This window comes from Manis javanica, chromosome 8, assembly GCF_040802235.1.
Source record: "Manis javanica isolate MJ-LG chromosome 8, MJ_LKY, whole genome shotgun sequence".
Classification (NCBI taxonomy): domain Eukaryota; kingdom Metazoa; phylum Chordata; class Mammalia; order Pholidota; family Manidae; genus Manis; species Manis javanica.
In genome coordinates, this window is record NC_133163.1 from 100,469,722 (window position 1) to 100,492,255 (window position 22,534).

General features: G+C 34.9%; 1 protein-coding gene across 10 annotated transcripts in view; it reads left to right on the plus strand.

Moving 5' to 3' along the window:
• The window catches only part of USP8 (ubiquitin specific peptidase 8), a 95,676-nt gene that overhangs the window by 68,255 nt on the left and 4,887 nt on the right, over positions 1-22,534 (plus strand). For 9 of the 10 annotated variants that reach the window (XM_037021041.2, XM_037021042.2, XM_037021044.2 and 6 more), the window contains 9 exons: positions 3,577-3,739; positions 6,197-6,341; positions 6,646-6,869; positions 12,904-13,485; positions 16,980-17,066; positions 18,906-18,983; positions 19,386-19,648; positions 21,208-21,420; positions 21,863-22,073. In XM_037021041.2, coding sequence (XP_036876936.1) covers positions 3,577-3,739; positions 6,197-6,341; positions 6,646-6,869; positions 12,904-13,485; positions 16,980-17,066; positions 18,906-18,983; positions 19,386-19,648; positions 21,208-21,420; positions 21,863-22,073 — 1,966 coding nt within the window. The remainder of the gene's footprint in view (positions 1-3,576; positions 3,740-6,196; positions 6,342-6,645; positions 6,870-12,903; positions 13,486-16,979; positions 17,067-18,905; positions 18,984-19,385; positions 19,649-21,207; positions 21,421-21,862; positions 22,074-22,534) is intronic. The other variant, XM_073211843.1, reaches the window with a different exon arrangement.

Genomic DNA, 22,534 nt, shown 5'->3' on the forward strand with positions numbered 1-22,534 from the left:
CTAAGTGTGATAAAGGAGTCTTTTCTTTTTCTATTCACCTTTCCATTCTTTGCTCCTCAGAGGTATACATTACCCTTTCTGAAGAGTAGTGTAAAGGACATTCCAATTTGGCTGTTTTCTCCTATTTGTGTCATTTAGAGCTTTATTGACAAGGAGAAATGAAGCTGCTTTTGTGTGCCCTCTCTCCCCAGGTGTTTGTTGACTAATAATAACTATTTTTTATTTATGATCTTGTGAAGCATTTGCACTAAATCGATTAAAATCGTGAGCTAATTTAATTGATTTTTATTTTGAAATTCCCCATACTATTATCTATGGTAAAAGAGTGCCAAATACTTTTTTGAAGCAGCAGCAGTTTAGCTAAGTGACGAAGGAAGATTATAGGCTGTGAAGTCAGGCTATATTCTGATTATAACTCTGTTTCTTACTAGCTATAGTACTTCTGGTTAGTGAGCTAACCACTCTAAGCCCATGTTTCCATCTGTAGAATGGGGTTAATAATAGTACCTGTCTGAGAGATTTTGAGAAGTTTAAGTGAGAAATTTTAAACACACAGACACACTTAACACAGTGCCTGGCACTAGTAAGGACTAAACTAAAAAATATATATATATTTTGCTCTCGGTTTTGATGAGAAAGCCTTTAGCCTATAAAATAATTTCAAGTTAACTGCATGGATATGTTTTATATTATAATCTATCATAATGGTGACAGAGCTAAAGCTCCAGATCCGAGGCTATTTTCACTATTTGTAGTGTTATATAAATTATATATGAAGTTTATGGGATTAGATTAGTTAAAATCTGTGGTCCATTCTAGGATGAACTGAACATTAAAAAGATAATCTTTTTTTAAATTAGGTAAAATGTATAGTTTTTGGTGCATTTTAGATGCTTGATAAGTGTTTGACCTGAAGAATAGGGTGCTTTGTAAATATGCTACTTAAAAATGAGGTTAGAGTGCTGAGTCTAATCAAGTAGATGTGAATATATTCCCAGGTTTTGAAAAGACAAAGTCATAATTCATCTTTAGATGGTCTCATCTGTACTAACAGAAAGATGGCGGTTTGCACTTCATTTTGTGCTTCCCAAGCTGTAAGATTTGGACTACTGTGAAACTGAAGATGAGTTTAGGTTGAAGATTAAGTAACAATGTATTGCATACCAAGAAAATTAATTCCCCTTTAATTTCTGTTTCAGTCCTTCTGAAGTAGTTAAAAGAAGTCTCAGTTTGGTGCTAGCATTCCTTCTTAATATTTCTAACCTTCTTAACTGATAGCAGACCTCGGAGCTTTCTGTAGGCAACAGTATCTACAAGTAGCTGATAGTGATTACTGTATTTGTTCATTGTCTCTTAAAATTTTAATACAGTGTAGTATACATACAAAAGCACTCCTATCCTAAGTATTTAGCCCAATTTTCAAAAACTGAACGCACCCATTTAGCTAACATACAGATCAAGAAACACAATATATCCACCATTCCAGAAGCCCTTCACATGATCCCTGTCAACTACCCATATCCCTACCCACCCAAGGGCACCACCAACTTTTGACGTTCATTTTTGTCTGTATTTTGTATAACTGGAATCATACAATCTATAGTCTTTATGTCTGGCTTCTTGTACTCAATCTTACGTTCGTGAGAGTCATCTGTGTTACTGTGTGTAGTGGTAGTTCATTTATTCTCATTGCTGTATGGTAATCTAATATGTGAACATAGTATAATTTACTGACCTAATTTATTTTTAGGACTATACTATATTTATTGGATATAGTACTGTTTTTCCATGTATACAAGAATATTTATTTTCCAGTTAAAATAAATTTATTTAAGTAAAGGCTCACTTTCAATTAAAAAAATCAAATCAAATTAAATATTAAACAGTAGGCAAGGTACAGACAGCAAAGTTGCAGCCGCTTATATAGATGATACATTAAAGATTGACATTTGGGAAATACTCGTTGATAGTATTTTTTCCCAGTGTTTTCTGCAAAATACTAATCTTGAGTTTTTAGACAAAAAGTATTTATACAGCTGTATTCCTAGAGTCAGAAATAGTCCCTAACAATATCACATTTCAATTTTTCTTATTTGTTGACCAAGCATCCTTCTGATCTCTATGTATCAGGTGAGAATTACCAAGAGACAGTATTTTATATTTCTTCTTTTTTCCTTTTAAATAATCTAAACCATTTAGTTTGACTTGTGAATAAAAGGTTAACGACTCCTGCCAGTATCATCGTTAAATACTGAAATGCCTCGGTGCTTTGCTAGGAATAATCATGATTTCCTTACTTGGAGGAGGAAATCTGTATTATTCAGTTACTCATTCAGTCATTCAGCAGATATTAATGAGCACTTACTATGAGCTGGGTTACTGTGGTTCTAAGTGCTGGAGCTAAACCATTGAATAAAAATCTTTGCTTCATAGAGCTTTTTTGTCTTAACAGGGAGGTGGAGTAGGTGAGGCAGACAGTAAAACTTAAAATGTACATCTGTTGATAAGTGCTATAGAGATGGGTGTGTGAAGTGTGTATGTTGGGGTGGGCATTAAAAATGTAACCCAGGAAGGCTTCACAGAGAAGTTATTGCTGAGCAATCCTTGAGGATATAACGAAAATAAGTATTGCAGTTATCTTAGGGAAGAGGGTTCCAGATGGAGGGAACAGCAGTCGCAGAGGCCCTTAGGCAAGAGTGTACCTGGATAATTTAGGAATTACAAGGAAACCAGTGGGAGTAGAGTGGAGTAAGTAGCAAGTAGTCTGTGATGAGGCCAGTGAGCTAGAATTTGGGGGAGGGGCCATGCCATGCCACAGGCCAATTGTAAGGATTTTAGGTCAGAACTTTGCTTTTATGTGAGCAAAGGAAGAAGTGAAAAACACCCTTTAATGTAGAATTGATAATATTCAGTTGATGATATCAGAGGCAACACAGCACAGCAGCCAAGAGTGTGGACATGAGCCAAATGGCCTGAGTTTGAATTCTAGCTCCACTGGGCAGCTGTAATCTTGGACAGGTCACTTAACCTCTTTGTGCCTCAGTTTCCCCATCTATAAAATGAGGATAATGCCTACCTTAATAGGATTGTTGTGAAGATTCAGTGAGATTTGATGAGAATAAAGCATCCAGAATAGTTCATGGCACATAGTAATTGCTGTTATGTGTTTGTTAAATAAACATTTTGGTATTTCATTAACTACGAATTATTAGGTATAAGAGAACTGAAATATAACAGTACCCAGGTGATTCCCCAGTTGTTTATATTTGGCTGAGAGAGGTTCTCAGATCACTTCCTCTGTTTTCAGTTTTGGCCCCTTTTTTTGTGAAGGGTCAGAACTGAGTCTGCTTCTTTTCAGTCACTAATAATTAAAAAACAATTCCAGTACTATCTAGTGGTGAAGTTGTTAAATATTTTAGACTATTTAATACCTTAGCATACAGTCTGACATTAGAAAGAAATCTGTCTTAAAAGTTTGCAATGGTATGATACAGACTATAGAACAAAATTCAGTCTTACATTACTGTATTAGGACCTCTCTATTTTTGTTCTATTACAAATATTAATACATTTCAGAGTCACTGCTACTCGAATTGAAGCAAACCTCCCAGATGATTCTAAAGACACATGGAAGAAGAGGGGGAATGTGGATTATGTGGTACTTCTTGACTGGTTTAGTTCTACAAAAGATTTACAACTTGGAACAACTCTACGGAGTCTGAAAGATGCACTTTTCAAGGTTAGCAAGTTGCCTTGTTAGTTTACTGTAATTACAAGCCGCCTCTGGTTGTTAGAAAGATATACTGAGTAGTTGCTTATCTTAAGGATGAGAAGGTCCATCGGTTATAGATTTTTTTAAATTAGATTTAAAAAACTAGTTTTGAATCACCAAATAATAAACTGAGTTATATAAAGTAGGCTATTAGAATTTTCAGCTATATAAATTGTCTGGAAAAAGTTCTTGTTTAAGAATTAGACTATGAAATGCGTGATCAAAACCGAAAGTTTCTGTGATATGACTGCCCTTGCACTGTTCACCATGTAAGAACTTATTCACTATGTAAGAATTTGTTCACCATGTAAGAACTTGTTTGTTATGCTTCAGAAGATTGGAGACTGTTGAGAATTAGGCTTGGGGTTGATTAATGATTGTGCAGTGAGTCCCCTATACAGAATTTTATTGTTGTTAACAACCATTTGATCAATAAATATGAGAGATGCCCTCTCAAAAAATCAAAATAAATAAATAAAAAAAAAGAATTAGACTATGAAATTAAGGCAAAGGAAGAAGTCACTAAAGAAAAAAAGCTTGATAGATTTGACTTAATAAAATAAAACTTACATGAAAAAATACCATTAAATTAGAATACAGGAGACAGAGAAAAACATTTGCTACAAATATGGCAGTGACTTAGAACATGTAAAATCCAAAGAGCTTTTGCAAATAAAATTATTTAAGATTAAACAGTAAAATAAGTAGTGGACACAGGTAGATAGTGAACAGAAAAGGAAGTGCAAGTAACAAAAACATAAAAATGCCAACTTTATGAGTAATCAGAGAAATGAAAATTGAAGTAATGCCATTTGCACTGATCAAATTAACAAAATTTAAAATAATACTCAGTTTAATTTGTTAAATTAGTGAATAATGAAAAGCACTGAATGCTGGTGAGCATGTGGTAAGAACAAAACTCTCTGTCATCTAGTAGAAGGGTCAATTCATGGAACATTGCCCTTCAGTTGTTTGAACAAAGCCTTCAAACAATTCATGCTTTAAAATACAGAATCTAGAAATGTACCAAAGTATAGGATGATATATGAAACCGGCAACATTCATCTAGTGCCACAAAAGTGGCAATTTCATAGTTAAACCTAAGATATATGAGTGTTCAGTGTATGATACAGGTGAATAACAAATCAGGAAGGAAAAATGGATTGAAATGAATGGTTTGGGGACAGTTGGCTAGCCAATAAGTGAAAGAAAAGGAATCCTTACCTTAATTCTTACATCAATGATATGAATATATTGATTGAAAAATTAAACTACTAGGAAAAAGCCTTAGTAGGTATTTCTGTTGTCTTGATCCTAACCAATCCTAAACTGAAATGCCATAAAGGAAAATCATTATATTTGACTGTTAAAAACATAAAGTGAAAATCAAATCAGGAAAAGTAATTTTAACATATATGATGAAGATGTAGTTTCCTTAATATTCAAAGTATATTCACAAATAAAATAGCAAACTGTATATAAAAAAATGTGCACAGGATGAGATTAATTCAGAATATAAAAGGTTATAAAGATGTTTGACTTCCCTAAGAAATGCTAATTAAAACAAGATACCATTTTATGTCCACTGATTTGGTAAAAATTATAAAGATTTATAATGGGCATTCTCATATACTGTTGGTAGGTGTGTAAATTGGTATTGTTTTGAAGGGCAATGGTAATATCTATTAAACTTTTAAACCAAGAGTTCTACTCCTAAGAAAATACCCTACAGAAACACACAGATATATTTTTTTAAAGATGATTTCAAAGAAAAATGTATAAAAGGCCTTAAAATATTCATGTGCCTTGACTCAGCAGGTCTACTTCTGGAGATTTTCCCTCATGGAGTTGATTTGGTGTATTCATCTATAGGCTCTTTAGTGTTTAAATCAACATTTTTTGTAACTAAATGGGAAGAATAAACATAAGTGTTTAAATGATTGATTCAGTTTTGATGTGTGTCTATGTGTGTGTACATGTATGTGTAATACAGAATATTATCTGGTTATTAAAAATGGTGTTTAAAAGAGATGCTCACATAGAAGAAAAGCAGCATCATAAAAGTTTCCATGTTTTGCATAAAATAAAAAAGAGTGTGTATCTACCTAGAAAACTATAGAAATAAACTCTAAATTGTTATATTGGTACCCTAGTGGGTATTGGGGTTATGGATGATTTTTATTGTATATTGACTTCTTATTTTCCTTCTAAAATCATGGATTGTGTGGTTTTCAGAACCTGATTTTCCCATTTCTTTCATTTAACACTGAATTTTGAATTCAGCTCTCATTTTTTTAACCATTTAAAAGATGAATCCTCAAAAGAGCAATTTTAAAATTTGAGTTTGTTATGTTTTTAGCTTCCAGAAATTTGACTTTGTTACGACTGCTGCCATATTAAAAATACTATCTCCTTATTTTATAGTGGGAAAGTAAAACTGTCCTTCGCAATGAACCTTTGGTTTTAGAAGGAGGCTATGAAAACTGGCTCCTTTGTTATCCCCAGTACACAACAAATGCTAAGGTCACTCCACCACAACGAGGCAAGAATGAAGAGGTGTCTATTTCATGTATGTATGTGAAAATTTTTATTTAAAATTGCTTCAGTAAAATAAACTAAAACTATTTGTTTTGAGTTGTAGTGTTTTTGGTTGTATATGCATTTGTCTTATTAGATAGCAGTTTGTTGTTAGACATAAAAAATACAAGATGTCCATAGCCTGGAAGTTAATGTTTAATTCTTTATGACTGTCGTGGTTGTCACCTCATTTAGTTATATTTAATTATCAAATATAAAACACATGAGATATATAAGTACTATTTATAGGGTTTACTGTTCTTTCAAAAATATTATTATTCTTTTGGGGATTTTAGTGGATTTCACTTATCCCTCACTGGAAGAGTCCATTCCTTCTAAACCTACTGCCCAGATGCCACCTCCTCCTATAGAAGTACATGAAAACATAGAAATGATAAATAATCAAGATGAAAGAATGACACCACTAAATATATCAACTCCAGTTGAAGCAACTGCTGCCTCTAAATCTGATTTTTCAACCATAATCCAGCCAGTACCTAATGTAAAGAGTGTTCCACAGGTATGTTCTTGATTTTCTTTTTTGTTGCTTTCCTTTTAATATTATATTAAATACATAGTATAGAAACAGAGTTTTATATATTACCTTTACTATTTTAGAAAATAAAATCATTGAGAAGAATGTACCTTTATAGCTATAAAAATTTTTTTATGTAGTCCTATTGCCAGCATTATTAGAATAGATAATTCAAAGGATTTCAAATCCAGCTTGGCAAGTGCATTTACGTATGGGCAGTACTGATTAAAGATTAAAGTGAACTTGAAAAACACTTTCAGGGTATTTTTTTATTGTAATTGAACCAATAGTATATTCCCAAATACTGTGGCTTACAGATGATACATATGTGATGTCAATATTTTGGTTTTAAAACACTTTAGTTCTATTTCCTTAGAATTTCACACATAAATAACAAGCATTTTTTGGTTTTTTGTTTTTACTATGAGTAGTTGACATACATTGTTAATTAATAATTATTAATTTCAGGTGTACAACATAGTAATTCAACATTTTATACATTATAAAATGATCACCATCGTAAGTCTAGTTACCATCTGTCACCATACAAAGTTATTACAGTATTATCGACTTATATGCCTTATGCTGTACTTTGCATCCCCGTGGTCTGTTTATTTCATAACTGGAAGTTTGTTTGAACAAAGCTTTCAGACCTTCATCCTGTGCCTGTTTCCCCCAGCCCCCAACCCTCTCCCTCTGGCAACCACTGGATTGTTTTCTGTATTTATAAGTATTTGTTTTTTTGTTGTTGTTAATTTGTTTTGTTTTTTAGGTTTCACATATGATATTTGTCTTTGTCTGACTTACTTCACTTAACATAATGCCCATTCATGTTGTTGCAAATGGCAAAAGTCCATTCTTTTTAGTGGCCAACTAATATTCTATTGTGTATATGTACCATATCTTCTATCCATTCATCTACTGATGGACAACTTAGGTTACTATCAAATTTTGGCTATTATAAATAATGCTCCAATGACCATAGGGATGCACTTATCTTTTCAAATAAGTGTTTCCATTTTCTTAAGGAAAATACCCAGTAGTGAAATTGCTGGATTGTAACGCTAGTTCTATTTTTAACTTTTTGAGGAACCACGATGCTGTTTCCCACAGTGGTTGCCCTCATTTACATTCCCACCAAGAACGCACGAGGGTGCCCTTTTATGCACGTTCTTGCAACACTTACTGCTTCTTTTTGATACTGGCCTTCTGTCTAGTATGAGGTGATATCTCTGTATAGTTTGGATCTGCATTTCCCTGCTGACTAGTGATGCTGTGTATCTTTTCATGTGTCTGTAGACTATCTGTATGTCTTTGGAAAAATGTCTGTTCAGGTCCTCTCCCTATTTTCTAACCAGATTCTTTTTTGATTGAGTTGTATTAGCTCTTTATGTATTTTGGATATTAACCCCTTACTGGGCAAATCATTTACAAATGTCTTCCCCCAGTCAGTAGGTTGCATTTTTGTTTTGTTGATGGTTTCCTTCCCTGTTCAGAATCCTTCTAGTTTGACAGTTTCTATTTACTTTTGTTGCTGTTGCCTGAGGAGGCAGATAAAAAAATAGAGTGCTAGGACCAATATCTAAGAACTCACTGCCTATGGTTTTTTGTTTTTGTTTTTAAATTTAAAAAAAAAATTTTTTTAGGCATTTTATGATTTCAGGTCTTAAATTTAAATCTTTAATCTATTTTGAGTTCATTTTTATATATGGTGTAAGAATGTGCTCTAGTGTCATTCTTTTGCATGTATGCCGTCCAGTTTTGCCAACACCATTGATTGCTTAAACTCCTCAAAGACATCGGTGAGGGCTGGAATGAAGTTCTTCCAAGTTCCTGTTGATGTTGACATTTTTACCTCTTCCTGTGAATCACTTATATATTCTTAATGGCATCTAGAATGGTGAATTATTTCCAGAAGGGTTTCAGTTTACTTGGCCTAGATCCATCAGGTGAATCATTATCTATGGCAGTTACAGCCTTACAAAATGTATTTCTTAAAAAATAAGACTTGAAAGTCTAATTCCTTAATCTGTGGGCTGCAGAGTGGATATTGTGTTAGCAGGCATGAAAACAACAGTAAACTCTTACATCCCCATCAGAATTCTTGGATGACCAGGTGCATTGTCAAGAAACAGTAATATTTTGAAAGGAATCCTTTTTTCTGCACAGTAGGTCGCAACAATGGGCTTAAAACATTCTGTAAACCACATTATAAACAGATGTGATATCATCCACGCTTTGTTATTCCATTTATAGAGCACAGGCAGAGTAGATTTATCATAATTCTTTTAAGGGCCATAGTTTAGAGTGGTAAATGAGAATTAGCTTCGACTTTCAGTTACCAGCCACATTAACCCCTAGCGAGAGTCAACCTGTCCTTTGAAGCTTTGAAGTTAGGCCCTGACCTCTCTTCTCTAGCTATGAGAGTCTTAGATGGCATTTTTATCCAATATAAGGCTGTTTCATCTGTGTTGAAAATCCATTAGTGTAACCAACCTTCATTCATTATCCTAGCTAGATCTAGATAACTTCCCACAGCTTCTACATCAGCACTCGCTGCTTCCTCTGGAATTTCCTGTTAAGGAGATGCCTTCTTAACTTAAACCCCATAAACCTACCTCTGCTAGCTTCCAACTTCTCTTCTGCAGCTTTCTTACCTCTCTCAGCCTTCACAGAATTGAAGAGAGTTGGACCTTGTTCTGGATTAGGCTTTGGCTTAAGGGAATGTGGTTGCTGGTTTGATCTTCTATCCAGACCACTCAGACTTCCTCCATGCCAGCAGTAAAGTTTGCTTTTTTATCATTTGTGTGTTCACTAGAGTAGCACTTTTGATTTCCTTCAAGAACGTTTTCTTTTGCATTCACAACTTGACTAACTGGTGCAAGAGGCTTAGCTTTCAGCCTTTCTCAGCTTTTGACTTGCCTTCCTCACTAAGCTTAATCATTTCTAGCTTTTGATTTAAAGTGAGAGATGTGTGACTCTTCTTTCACCTGAACATTTAGAGGCCATTGTAGGATTGTTTGTTGGCCTCATTTGACTAGTAGTGTGTGTCAGGGAATTGGGAGGCCTGAGGAGAGGTAGACACACAGTGAAACTGCTGGTCAGTGGAGCAGTCAGAACACACACAGCATGTACTAAATTTGAGGGCTTGTATGGGTGCAGTTTGCATCACCCCAAAACAATGACAGTAGTAACATTGAAAGCCACTGGTCACAGATGACCATAACAAATGTAATGATAACAAAAAAGCTTGAAGTACTGCAGTAGGTACCAAAATGTGACACAGATACTCAAAGTGAGCCCATACTTTTGGAAAAACAGTGCCATGTTCTGCACAGGGTTGTCACAAACCCTCAGTTTGTAAAAACTGTCCGTGAGGTGCAATAAAAGAAGGTCCATCTGCAGCTGTAGTTTTGGTGTGTCTGTGGAGGAGCTCAGGGTCTTCCCACTCCATCATCTTGGTCCTGTCTCCAACTGGCATGTTTTAACAGTTTCTAAAATAACCAACATGTTACAATAAAAAAATAGCAGCTTTTTTCTCTTCATTAAATTGTACTTAAAGGAAGGTTAACTAATTCTGTCCTATGCGTTTTCCAATAAGATTTTTTAGCATTCATTTTTAACTTTTTTTCCTGAGATATATTTCACATTTGAAGTGTTTGATATTTGATTTATGGAGCAGACTATGAATAGAAAATGTAGTCATTTTTTTATAAAATGAGGTGGTTTGTTTCTTCATTTTTTAAAGGTCTATTTTTAATACTTTAGATTATATCTTAAGACTAAATAGAACTTTATTATAAACAACTTTTCTTACAATGTAAATTTAAGAAATTTAAAAAAGAGCTGTTACTATACCTCCTCTCAACTTAATCAGCATGTTATTTGGACCCTAATCCTTTTGTGACTTTCTGAGAAATGTGCAATTTGCCAAAAATATTTTGAGGTTTTCTATATGAAAGAGAATGTGAAGGTTTACAAGTGCGATTAAGCCATGGATTCTGTCTGATGTTTAGGAGAGGCTTAAATAAAATTAGCCATAGCATAAGGCAGAATATCATAATTGCCCTAATAGTCACTGGAGTACAGAATAAGGAGAGAAATTTTGACTGAGGGCATCAGGGAGATCTTCATGGAGGAGGTAGTTCTTGTTTGGTTTTTTTTGGTTATCAGGATTTGAGGATGGAAGAGACAAGTAGAAAATTTTATGACTAAAGGCAGAAACCGTGCTCTGAGAACAGTTTTGACATGCATGGACTTAGCTCTCTGTGGGAGAGAGGCAAGTGTGACAGTAGATTAGACTGGAAAGATAAATGAGAGATTTGGATCAAATTGGAATTCTGTTCTGTAGGCACAAGATTAAAGAATTTTAAACTTGAAAATAACATGTTAGCTATGCTTTTAAGATTAGGGGAAGATGGATTGAGTTACCAGAATGTGAATGGAAACATTTATTTTAGTTACTGTGCTTCAGGTTAACCTCCTCCCCGTAGAGGTTCCTCACACTTTGTTCACACATAAATGTAGAAAAGAAGAGGGAGTAATAGTTTTTTTTTAAAAAAAGAGAAGTGAGGAATAAAGGAATGATTTCTTCTTCACTGACTTCCTCCTGCCATTTTGTTTTCTAGTGGAAAGGCAAACATTTTATAAGACCACTACACAGGTTGTCACTAGCAGATATTCTTGAAAGTTGTTGTTTATGTTCCAGTTAACTGTATTCTCAAGAAAAGATGTTAGGGTTGCTTCTAACAGTTTTGTAAGGTCAGTATGCTATTAAATTAAGGTGATAAACATTTAACTTATAAATCAGGAAGTTAGACAGTTTATTACTCAACTTGTAAATTAGTATCTTATACCTTATAAAAACTGTTATTCATTCCCTCAGCAACATAGTTATTTACTGTGTGTTAGACACAGTCTCTACCTCCTAGTTTGTATTCTAGGAGGGAATAAAGATTTAAATAAATAATTGTTATTTAATCAGAATCCCAGTAAGTACTATGAGAGAAAAGAATAGGGTATTAGAACATGTATCAGGGGACTTGGCTAGTTTTAGGGCTGAGGGAAGCTTTTTCCAAGGGAGAGAGATCTATTTAAGCCAAGACCCATGTGTGGTGGGCATTACCTAGATGGACAGCTGGCAGGTGTGAAGGCCTGAGTAGTGAAGGAGCATGGCATCTTTGAGGAATTAGAAAGGGAAGGGAAGTATGACTGGTTTATAGAATAGTATGAAATAAGATTGGAGAGATATACAAAGGCAAAACCACTAAGTTTATACAGGTAAGGTAAGGGTTTTAGATGTAATTTGAGTACAGTGAGTGGCTATTTAAAATAACATTTCTAAGTAGGCATGGAACATGATCAGATTTTAATTTTAAAGGTGACTACTCTGGCTTACAATGTGGAGAAATAGATTAGAAGGGAGACAAGAATAAAGAGATGGGGCAGTAGTGGGAATCTGTATAGAGAGGATGTTTGCGTGGCCTTGGTTAGTGCTAAGGGAGATGGAGGGCCTATTTCTCCTACTGTTGAAAGGTCAGTAGGAGGAAAATCATCTAAGTGCAGACGTTCACGGGGAGAACATGTGAAACGCCCCATTTTCTCGTTTGAGCAGCTGTTTGGATAGTAGTTACCTCCATGAGGTAAGGACCACATTTGTGGGGAGAAATCATGGACTCAGTTTTGGCCATGTTAGGTTTGTGGTACATGCGAGACACTCACCTGAAGATACTGAGTGGGCAATTGGATGTGTGGGAGTTGAGTCTAGGCACACCGGGTCTAGGTTTCATCTTTTAGAATGAACTCTTCTATATACAGAGCACCTTGGGGTGTACTGAAAGTGTAGAATCCAGAGGAAGTAAGTGCCAAGTGCCTTACGAGAAATCTTGTCATAGGGCAATTTTCAAATAGATGTTCTGGCCGATACTATCTCCACAAAGGGATGGTACTTTTCACAACTTGATTTCAAGAACTGAAGTTACATTCCTGGGTTTGTTTTGCTCTGTTTTTGTTGATATAGATTGATCGTACTAAAAAACCAGCAGTCAAATTGCCTGAAGAACATAGAATAAAATCTGAAAGTATAGATCATGAGCAGCCGTCTCCCCAGAATGGAAAAGTTGTTCCTGACCGTTCCACAAAGCCAGGATTTCCCCCTCCAGCTGCCATGTTAACAGATGAAGAAAAAGCTCGTATTCATGCAGAAGCTGCTCTTCTCATGGAGAAAAGCAAACTAGTAAAAGAACTTCGAGAAAGGCAGCAAGAAGAACAGAAAGAGAAACTGAAGAAGGAAGAACCAGAACAAAAAGCCAGAAAGAAACAAGAAACTCAAGAAAATGAAATTACAGAGAAGCAACCAAATGCAAAAGAAGATATAGAAAAAAGAGAAAGTGAGCAGGCCAAGAAAGAAGATGAAACCTCAGCAAAGAGAGGCAGAGAAATAACAGGAGTAAAAAGACAAAGTAAAAGTGAACATGAAACTACCGATGCCAAAAAATCTGTGGAAGATAGGGGGAAAGGGTGTCCGACCCCAGAAGTGCAGAAAAAGTCGACGGGAGATACGCCCCAGGCCTCCGTGGCAGGGGAGTCAGGCACAGGCAAGGTAAGCAGAAGCGAACAGTGCAAGTTGCCAGCTATAAAATAACATTTCATAAAAAGACGACACCATTAGCATTCTATAAACAGGGCAGACACTTGACATGCCTAAAGGATGATAGATTTGTGCTGATCTGTGTTTGCTCCCCTACTCCCCTTTGATTGGATTGGGAATGGAATTGCCTTCTGTGTCTACGAAATGCAGTGTGTTTTTAATAATTGAGATAAACAGCTGCATTCTTCATCTTTATGTTTGATGGATGATCATCAAAAGACTGGAGTGAAAGTAATGTTTCTCCAGTAGGGAGGAATTAGGTGCCAAATACTTACAGGATAGAGTTTGTATCTGCTAGAATATGTCCAAAATCAGTGACATCTAAATGGCCCAACATTTCTTTTTGTGTATAATCATTTTTTTGGTCAGGTCTATGTCATTTTGTTTGATACTTCATCTAATCAATAATATGGGCAATAACCTTTTTCTTGCCCTTGACTTTCCCCAGAATTGATTCCCTTCATTTGGGAGGTACATTTTGTTGTTCTGCTTTTTTAACCTAATAATATGCATACTGTTTATTTTTTTTCTGTTATGCAATGAATAATACCTTTCTCTTTTGAACACTAGTTTTTATAATAGCAGGAACAGTGGTAGCCCTTTTTATGTACATGCAAACAGAAATACAGTTGACCCTTGATCAACATGGGCTTGAATTGTGTACAATTACTTATATGCACAATTTTTCAATACATATATGGGAAAATGTCTGGAGATTTTGCAGCAATTTGAAAAAATATTTTGTCTAGCTTTATTGAAAGAATGTAGCATATAATACATATAAAAATATATGTTAAAATGACTATTCATGTTATCAGTAATACTTCCAGTCAACAGCAGGCTATTGGTAGTTAAGTTTCTAGGGAGTCAAAAATTACACACAGATTTTCAACTGCATGGACTATCGGTGCCCCTAACCACCTCCTGCATTGTTGAAGGGTCAACTGTACATTTTTTTGGTAGTGTGAAAATGACTTTTGATGGAAGGAAAAATACCATCTTTACAGAACATCAGTTTCTCTACTTCTCACGCAGCACTTAGGCATATACCAAAATTAACAATTTATATCACTGGCACACTTATCCAGGGAACACTTAATCTGGTAACCATAACTATCAAAACTATAGCTCCCATGCAGAAACCTGAGCATCCAGTGTTAGGGAAATGACGCCCATATATTATACTGAAACTGACTTTTTTTCAAAGGAGAATCAGAACTTAGCAGCTCTTATAATTTAAATATTATTCATTGAGTAGTTATCTCTATGCCAAGTATTTTTCCTCCATTATCTTACTTATTCCTCCTAGTGATAACTTCATGAGATATTCAATTTATAAAGGAAATTGAAGCTTATGAATGAAAATTCATCTTGCAAGATGAAATTGCACCTAATTCCTCCTGAGTGAGAGATTATATTTCACTCTTTTTCTTTTGGTATCATTAATCTACAATTACATGAGCAACATTATGGTTACTAGACTCCCCCCATCACCAAGTCCCCCCCCCCACACCCCATTACAGTCACTGTCCATCAGTGTAGTAAGATGCTGTAGAATCACTGCTTGTCTTCTCTGTGTTGTGCAGCCCTCCCCGTACCCCCCACCGACATTATGTGTGTTAATTGTAATGCCCCATTTTCCCCCCTTGTCCCTCCCTTCCCACCCATCCTCCCTAGCCCCTTTCCCTTTGGTAACTGTTAGTCCATTCTTGGGTTCTGTGAGTCTGCTGCTGTTTTGTTCCTTCAGTTTTTTCTTTGTTCTTATACTCCACATATGAGTGAAATCATTTGATACTTATGTTTCTCTGCCTGGCTCATTTCACTGAGCATAATACCCTCTAGCACCATCCGTGTTGTTGCAAATGATAGGATTTGTTTTCTTCTTATGGCTGAATAATATTCCATAGTGTATAAGTACCTCATCTTCTTTACCCATTCATCTACTGATGGGCACTTAGGTTGCTTCCATTTCTTGGCTATTGTAAATAGTGCTGTGATAAATACAGGGGTGCGTCTGTCTTTTTCAAACTGGGCTGCTGCATTCTTAGGGTAAATTCCTAGGAGTGGAATTCCTGGGTCAAATGGTATTTCTATTTTTAGTTTTTTGAGGAACCTCCATACTGCTTTCCACAATGGTTGAACTAATTTACATTCCCACCAGCAGTGTAGGAGGGTTCCCCTTTCTCCACATCCTACTCAACATTTGTTGTTGTTTGTCTTTTAGATGGTGGCCATTCTTGATGGTGGCCATCCTTACTGGTGTGAGGTGATATCTCATGGTTTTAATTTGCATTTCTCTGATGATTAGCAATGTGGAGCATCTTTTCATGTGCCTGTTGGCCATCTGAATTTCTTCTTTGGAGAAGTGTCTGTTCAGATCCTCTGCCCATTTTTTAATTGGCTTATTTGCTTTTTGTTTGTTGAGGTGCATGAGCTCTTTATGTATTTTGGATGTCAATCCTTTATCTTCACTCTGTCTTTTGATGATCACACACCAAACATAAAAATGAAGAATGTAGCTATTTATCTCAGTTACAAAGAAATTTGCCTAAGATCACATACCCAGTGAAATTCCAAAGCTACTTCCTTTCCATCTTGCTAGATGTTAGAGCCAGGCAGTCATAAGAACTTGAAGCATTCATTTTATGGGGTTATTTAATGTGATGCCAAATATCCCTACAAATCTAAATACCCTGAGATTATCACATACAGTTTTTTATATTTCTGTAATATAACACATTGAAAAAAAGTTAAATTGCATTCGTTGTGTGCTCCCTTTAAAAGTTGGCAAAGAAAAAATATGTACTCTATTCTGGAATAAATTTTATTAAAATCATCAAAAAAATTTTAGTTTTTATCACAGTTACTTTTAAAATGCACTATAAAATTAAAGTGAATTTAGAAGAACCTATGGTAGGTCAAAAGAGATATAAAATGTATTTCACAATTTTGAATATTTTTCTGTATAAAATTCTGTCATCTCTTCATTCTCTTTGATGTTATATTTTTGGAACATGACCTTAAAAGTAACGAAAATTATGAAAGGATAGTGTTCAAAAGAGACCATAATAAGTATACACTAATGACCAGCATCTAATACTTGATCATGTATTTTCAATCAGTGCTTCACAGTCCATGGTGATTTGTATCTCATCCCCTCTTATTCCTCTGCCGTTGATTCATCCAAGTTTCCTTTTCTTTATCTTTAGTGTTAGAACTAATTCTTTATCTTTAGTGTTAGGAAATCCCACATGGGCTCTACTACCTTGAATCAAAAGCTGTCTGTTTTGACAATAAAATTGAATTAATTTTTCAGAGGCTTCATTTTTTTTCTCCTTGTACATTTTCAATCTGATGGCTTTGCTTGTATTAACTAGTGATAGGTTGAGTTTATATTGGGGAGAAGTTCATTTTCTTTAATTTATGAATTTTTAATAATTTTATAGCCTGTTAAGATTAAAGGACAACCAGAAAGTGGAATTCTAAAGACTGGAACTTACAGAGAGAATACAGAGGACATCGAAAGAAATAAAGTAAGTAGTAGTTCATTGGGTGGGGAAAAAAAACATGGATTGTAATCATGTGGTTGTCTATACCATATGGTCATCCTCCATTTTAAGATCTGTTTTCTGAGGGCATCTTTGCTACCTTTGGTAGCTGTTTTTTGGTTTGTTTTTACATGATTCATTCAGTATATGCTAAAGGGAATAGATGCTTGTCTTCTTATTTCAAGTACAGCAGTATATTCTATTCATTTTGTGAAATTAAAAATACTTAAGACTTACTATGTGATCCAGCAATTCTGTTTCTGGGTATATACCCATAGTAATTGAAAGCAGGGCCTCAGAGATATTTATATATACATGTTACTTAAAGTATAATTCAGAATAGCCAAAAAATGGAAGCAGCGCAAGTGTCCATCAACAGATGAATGTATGAGTGAGTATGTACATATAATAGAACATTAGCCTTAAAAGGGAAGGAAATTCTGACATGGTGCAGCACAGATGAACCTTGGACATTATGCTAACTGAAATTAGCCGGTTACAAAAGAACAATTCTATAATTCCATTTCTGTAGGGTACCTAAAGTAGTCAGATTCATATAAGTCATATAGAGTGGTCGTTGCCAGGGGATTATGGGGGTTGTTTAAATGGATACAGAGTTTCCATTTTGCAAGATGAAGAAAGTTCTAGAGAGTGGTTTTAAACAATGTAAATATACTTAATGCCACTTACCTGTACACTTAAAAAATGGATGATGATAAATTTTATGTTAAGTGTATTTCATCACAATTTTAAGAATATTTAGGCCTTTTATAAAACATCTTTTCCTTGTTTTCAATTAAAAGCTTTATCAAAATACAGTTTGCATACCATAAAATTCACCCATTTTTAGTTTATGGTTCAGTGATTTCAGTTCAGTGTTGTGAAACAAGTTTTAACTCAGTCCAATTTTAGAACATTTCCATCACACCACAAAGATCTCTGTGCCCAACTCTAGTCATAAGCTGGGCAACCATGAATCCACTCCCTATAGAGTGCCTCTTCTGGGCATTTCATATTAATGGGATAGATAGAGATAAATATACACATGGTTCAACACAAGGTGAACCTTGACAACCTGCATTGTTTTGAGTTGTGCAGGTTCACTTACATGTGGATTTTTAAAAATATATATTGGAGCATTTTTTGGAGATTTTTTGACAAGTTGAAAAAACATTTTTCTCTAGCTTACTTTTTTGTAAGAATACAGTGTATAATGCACATAACAAAGTATGGTTAATCAACTGTTTTCATTATCAGTAAGGCTTCCAGTTGACAGTAGGCTATTAGAAGTTTTTAGGCAGTCAGTTACACGTAGATTTTTTATTGCATCAGAGTTTAGCACTCTTAACCCCTATGTTGTTCAAAACTGTATAGTCTTTTGGATATGCCCTCTGTCACCTGGAGTAATTTTCTGAGATTCATCCATGTTGTAGTAGGTACCCATAGTTTATTCCTTTGTGTTGCTGAGTAGTATTCCCTTGTGTGGATATACAATGTTTTATTCATTCATAAGCTGATGGACATTTGGATTGCTTCTATTTTGGGGCTATTATGAACAATGCTTATGAACATTTACACACAAGTCTTTGTGTGAAAATATGTTTTCATTTCTTTTGGGTTGATACTAAAAGTGAAATTGTCTCTGTGTTTTTTTTTTTTAAGAATTAAGACTTAAAGCTATAGTTCTCCATCTTTGACCTTGTTTTTAAAAACATTAACAGCAGCTAATACAAGGCTTTTTGATTCTTTGGTACAGGTAGCTTAAGTTTGTTCATGGCAAAATTTAATTGAAAAATCACATATTTTTTTTCTTTTTTAAATTAGGTTCGAGAGCCTTTGACAAGAGCACGAAGTGAAGAAATGGGGCGGATCGTACCAGGACTGCCTTTAGGCTGGGCCAAGGTAAAATTCAAAATAAGCACAGAAATAATTAACATAGTTACAGTGTTCTTTTTAAAAAGCCTTCCTTATCTGTTTATTCTATGTCTTTAATGCACAGTCAATTCTATTTCTTCATTATGACATAGGTTATTTCGAATTATAGCAGTGTTAGATTTCTCAATATCCAATATGGGATGCTGGCTACAGTATCTGAGCATTCCTGGCATTTGTTGTTAACAATGTATTACTTTAAAACCTAAAGTTCTTTGGAAATTTCAGTATAGAAGTACTTATCACCATTTTATTGAAATTATTTTAATTCAAAAATACATTTAGCAGTTGAATACTTTTGAGTGATCTTTGTTGTTCGTGTAATGGTCATTGTTTTTTGACCTGTTTTTTTTTTTTCCTTTTCCATGTAAGTTTCTTGACCCAATCACTGGAACTTTTCGTTATTACCATTCACCCACCAACACTGTTCACATGTATCCACCGGAAATGGCTCCTTCATCTGCACCTCCCTCCACCCCTCCAACCCATAAAGCCAAGCCACAGATTCCTGCTGAGCGGGACAGGGAACCATCCAAGCTGAAGCGCTCCTACTCCTCCCCAGATATAACCCAGGCCATCCAAGAGGAAGAGAAAAGGAAGCCAACAGCCACTCCAACCATTAATCGGGAAAACAAGTAGGTTTATCCTAACTCCTAAAAGTAGAATAATCTGCTATCTTTGAAAAGTTCTATTTAAACATAGCTTATTAAATGTCAGGGAATTAGGAATGTCTATGGAAGGCTATACCAGCCATAGTTATTTACCATAGAGGAAAAATGAATGGATTGAATATCCTTGGTTTTTCTCCCAAGTGCTAATTTAAATATATCAGAGAGGATTATCGTAAGTATTAAGGTAGATATGAATATATACATTATTATATTTTAAGGCACCATGCCATAAATTACCTAGAAGTTTTTCATAAGTCTTCTGTGATCCCTAAATCTTTGCTGACCATAATTTGTAGGGTTGTTGAGTTTGTCTTGTTGCAGCTCTCAAATCCCAAATTTTTAAAAACTCAGCCAGTAATGTAGGAGTATTAAAATAACAAGCATTGTAGTATGTATCAGCCCCTAATCCTTATTCTGTTCCCTTTCCTCTGTTGCATTTCTGCTATTGTCTTTACAAGTAGTGATTGATAGTTTCATTTATGTTGCTCAGAACACTATCTCATTTAGTTATATTCCTGGCTTTAATGCCTTTTTGAATGTTCTAATGCTCCCCATTTAAGATTAATAGGGTTATGAGAAGATAATTTTCAAGTCTACTTACCACTTCTAATCTTTAATTTTTTGGGGAGGGAGGATAGAATGAAGTATAATTTATTTTTTTCTATTTATAATATACCCTCTTTGAATAGCTAAGGAATTCCAACTAGGGTATCTTTGTGGCCCCTTCAGTAACATCTCCCCAGAAAAGCAGTTGATATATTTTCCTTTTCAGAACTTACTTTGTCAGGTGGGGACTTGTTTGGGAGACTTTCTAAGTGCTGTAAATCTAGTTGCAGATTTTAGGGGTCACTATTAAAGCTGGTGAGATTTAATCCTTCTTTAATCATCATTCTTATTAAAAGTTTGTCATTTGACAGTTTTAAAGACTGTTTCATATGCAGTGTATTTTTATATGTATTGAACAGAAAAATAGCACATGAGTACATACATACAGCTGAGTACAAGAATATATAGTTTAATCAGTTTTTAATACTCCTTTAGGGGTAGAAGTATGCTTAGGATCAATAATAAAAGACTTATCAGTAAAGATTTTTCTGAATGCTATAGTAGTTCTCGAAGTTGCACATATAATTTAAACACACTAAATACTACAAGTCTTAGAGGCATTCCCAAGTCCAGTACTGTCCAGTAGACATGTTGAGGGAAATGTGCTGTGCCATATGGTAGTTGCTGTTTTAAATTCTGGTGAGTGTAACTGAGGAGCTAAATTTTTTGTTTTAAATTTAAATAGCCATCTGTAAGAACCATGGAACCACATAAGAGGGTAAAGATACTGGTTCATGATAACCAGTTTTCCTAGATACTGAGTGTCCTAACAGACCCAGGTACCCTCAGAGGTAACTTACTAACTTAAGATGACAGTGTGTGGTGGCACAGATGCTAGAGTTGACTGCCATTTGTAGTATGAACCTTCATTTTAGATGTTGCACATTTTAAGACCTTGTATGCTTTTCCTTCCTCAGGCCAACATGCTATCCTAAAGCTGAGATCACCAGGCTCTCTGCTTCTCAGATTCGGAACCTCAATCCTGTTTTTGGAGGATCTGGACCAGCTCTCACAGGACTTCGTAATTTAGGAAATACTTGTTACATGAACTCAATACTGCAGTGCCTATGTAATGCTCCACATTTGGCTGATTATTTCAACCGAAACTGTTACCAGGATGATATTAACAGGTAAAGAAATCTCATACTTTTTTGCAATGTAATCGTAAAAGGGTGATCTAACCACACTTCCTTACCACCCAGTTCCAGAGAAGTCAAATTAGGAAAAGGGAAAATATCTTTATTCTTAAAAAATACATGAGAAAAACCTCCTGTGATTGGTAAAGGACAGACAGGAGAGGAGCACTGCAAGAAAGCAAGACCCTCACTGCCAGAAAGCGGAACCTTTTGGTGAGGAGGAAGAGACAGTGAAAGTCTGGTAGCCAAAAAGAAGCAAGGAATCAAAGTAAGATTCAGATGAGTATTTGGTATTAAGCCCGTGAATAAATATTTCAGAGTAAGGTTTATAGTACGTGAATAGTTTAATGTTAACGTCAAGAACCCACTGTTCCTTGACTTTTTACAATTTCCTGTATTGCTGTGTTTTTTTGTAATTTTAATTATATTTATGAAGGTCAAATTTGTTGGGGCATAAAGGTGAAGTGGCAGAAGAATTTGGCATAATCATGAAAGCCCTGTGGACAGGACAGTACAGATATATCAGTCCAAAAGACTTTAAAATCACCATTGGCAAGATCAATGACCAGTTTGCAGGATACAGCCAGCAAGATTCACAAGAACTGCTTCTGTTCCTAATGGATGGTCTCCATGAAGATCTAAATAAAGTAAGAATTTGATTTTTTTCATTTGCCAGAAGACTCTTTAGGGTGCTCAGCATTGTAATTTAAAATTAGAGTGATTGTTCAGTGCTGATTCAAATGTAGTGACATTGTCCTCTAAGGCATGGAACTGTAAAACAAATGTATCTCATTGGTCTAATATTTGAAGAGAAGTATATATAATTTTTATTTATGAAAATTATATTTTTCATAAATATAACGTAATATAACAGGTTGTATTATTGAGAGAAATTATAAATGTTAAAATAGTTGTTGGAGATACGTGTGTGTGACCCATATGTATGAGCAAGTAAAATCATAAATACGATTTTATGAAAAGATTAGCTATAGACAACCTAAACATCTTCATTGTGTATTTTATTTATATATCATTGCATATTTTATATATATTATATATTCTGTGTATATATATTATACTATATTTTTACACCTTCTAAAATACGAAT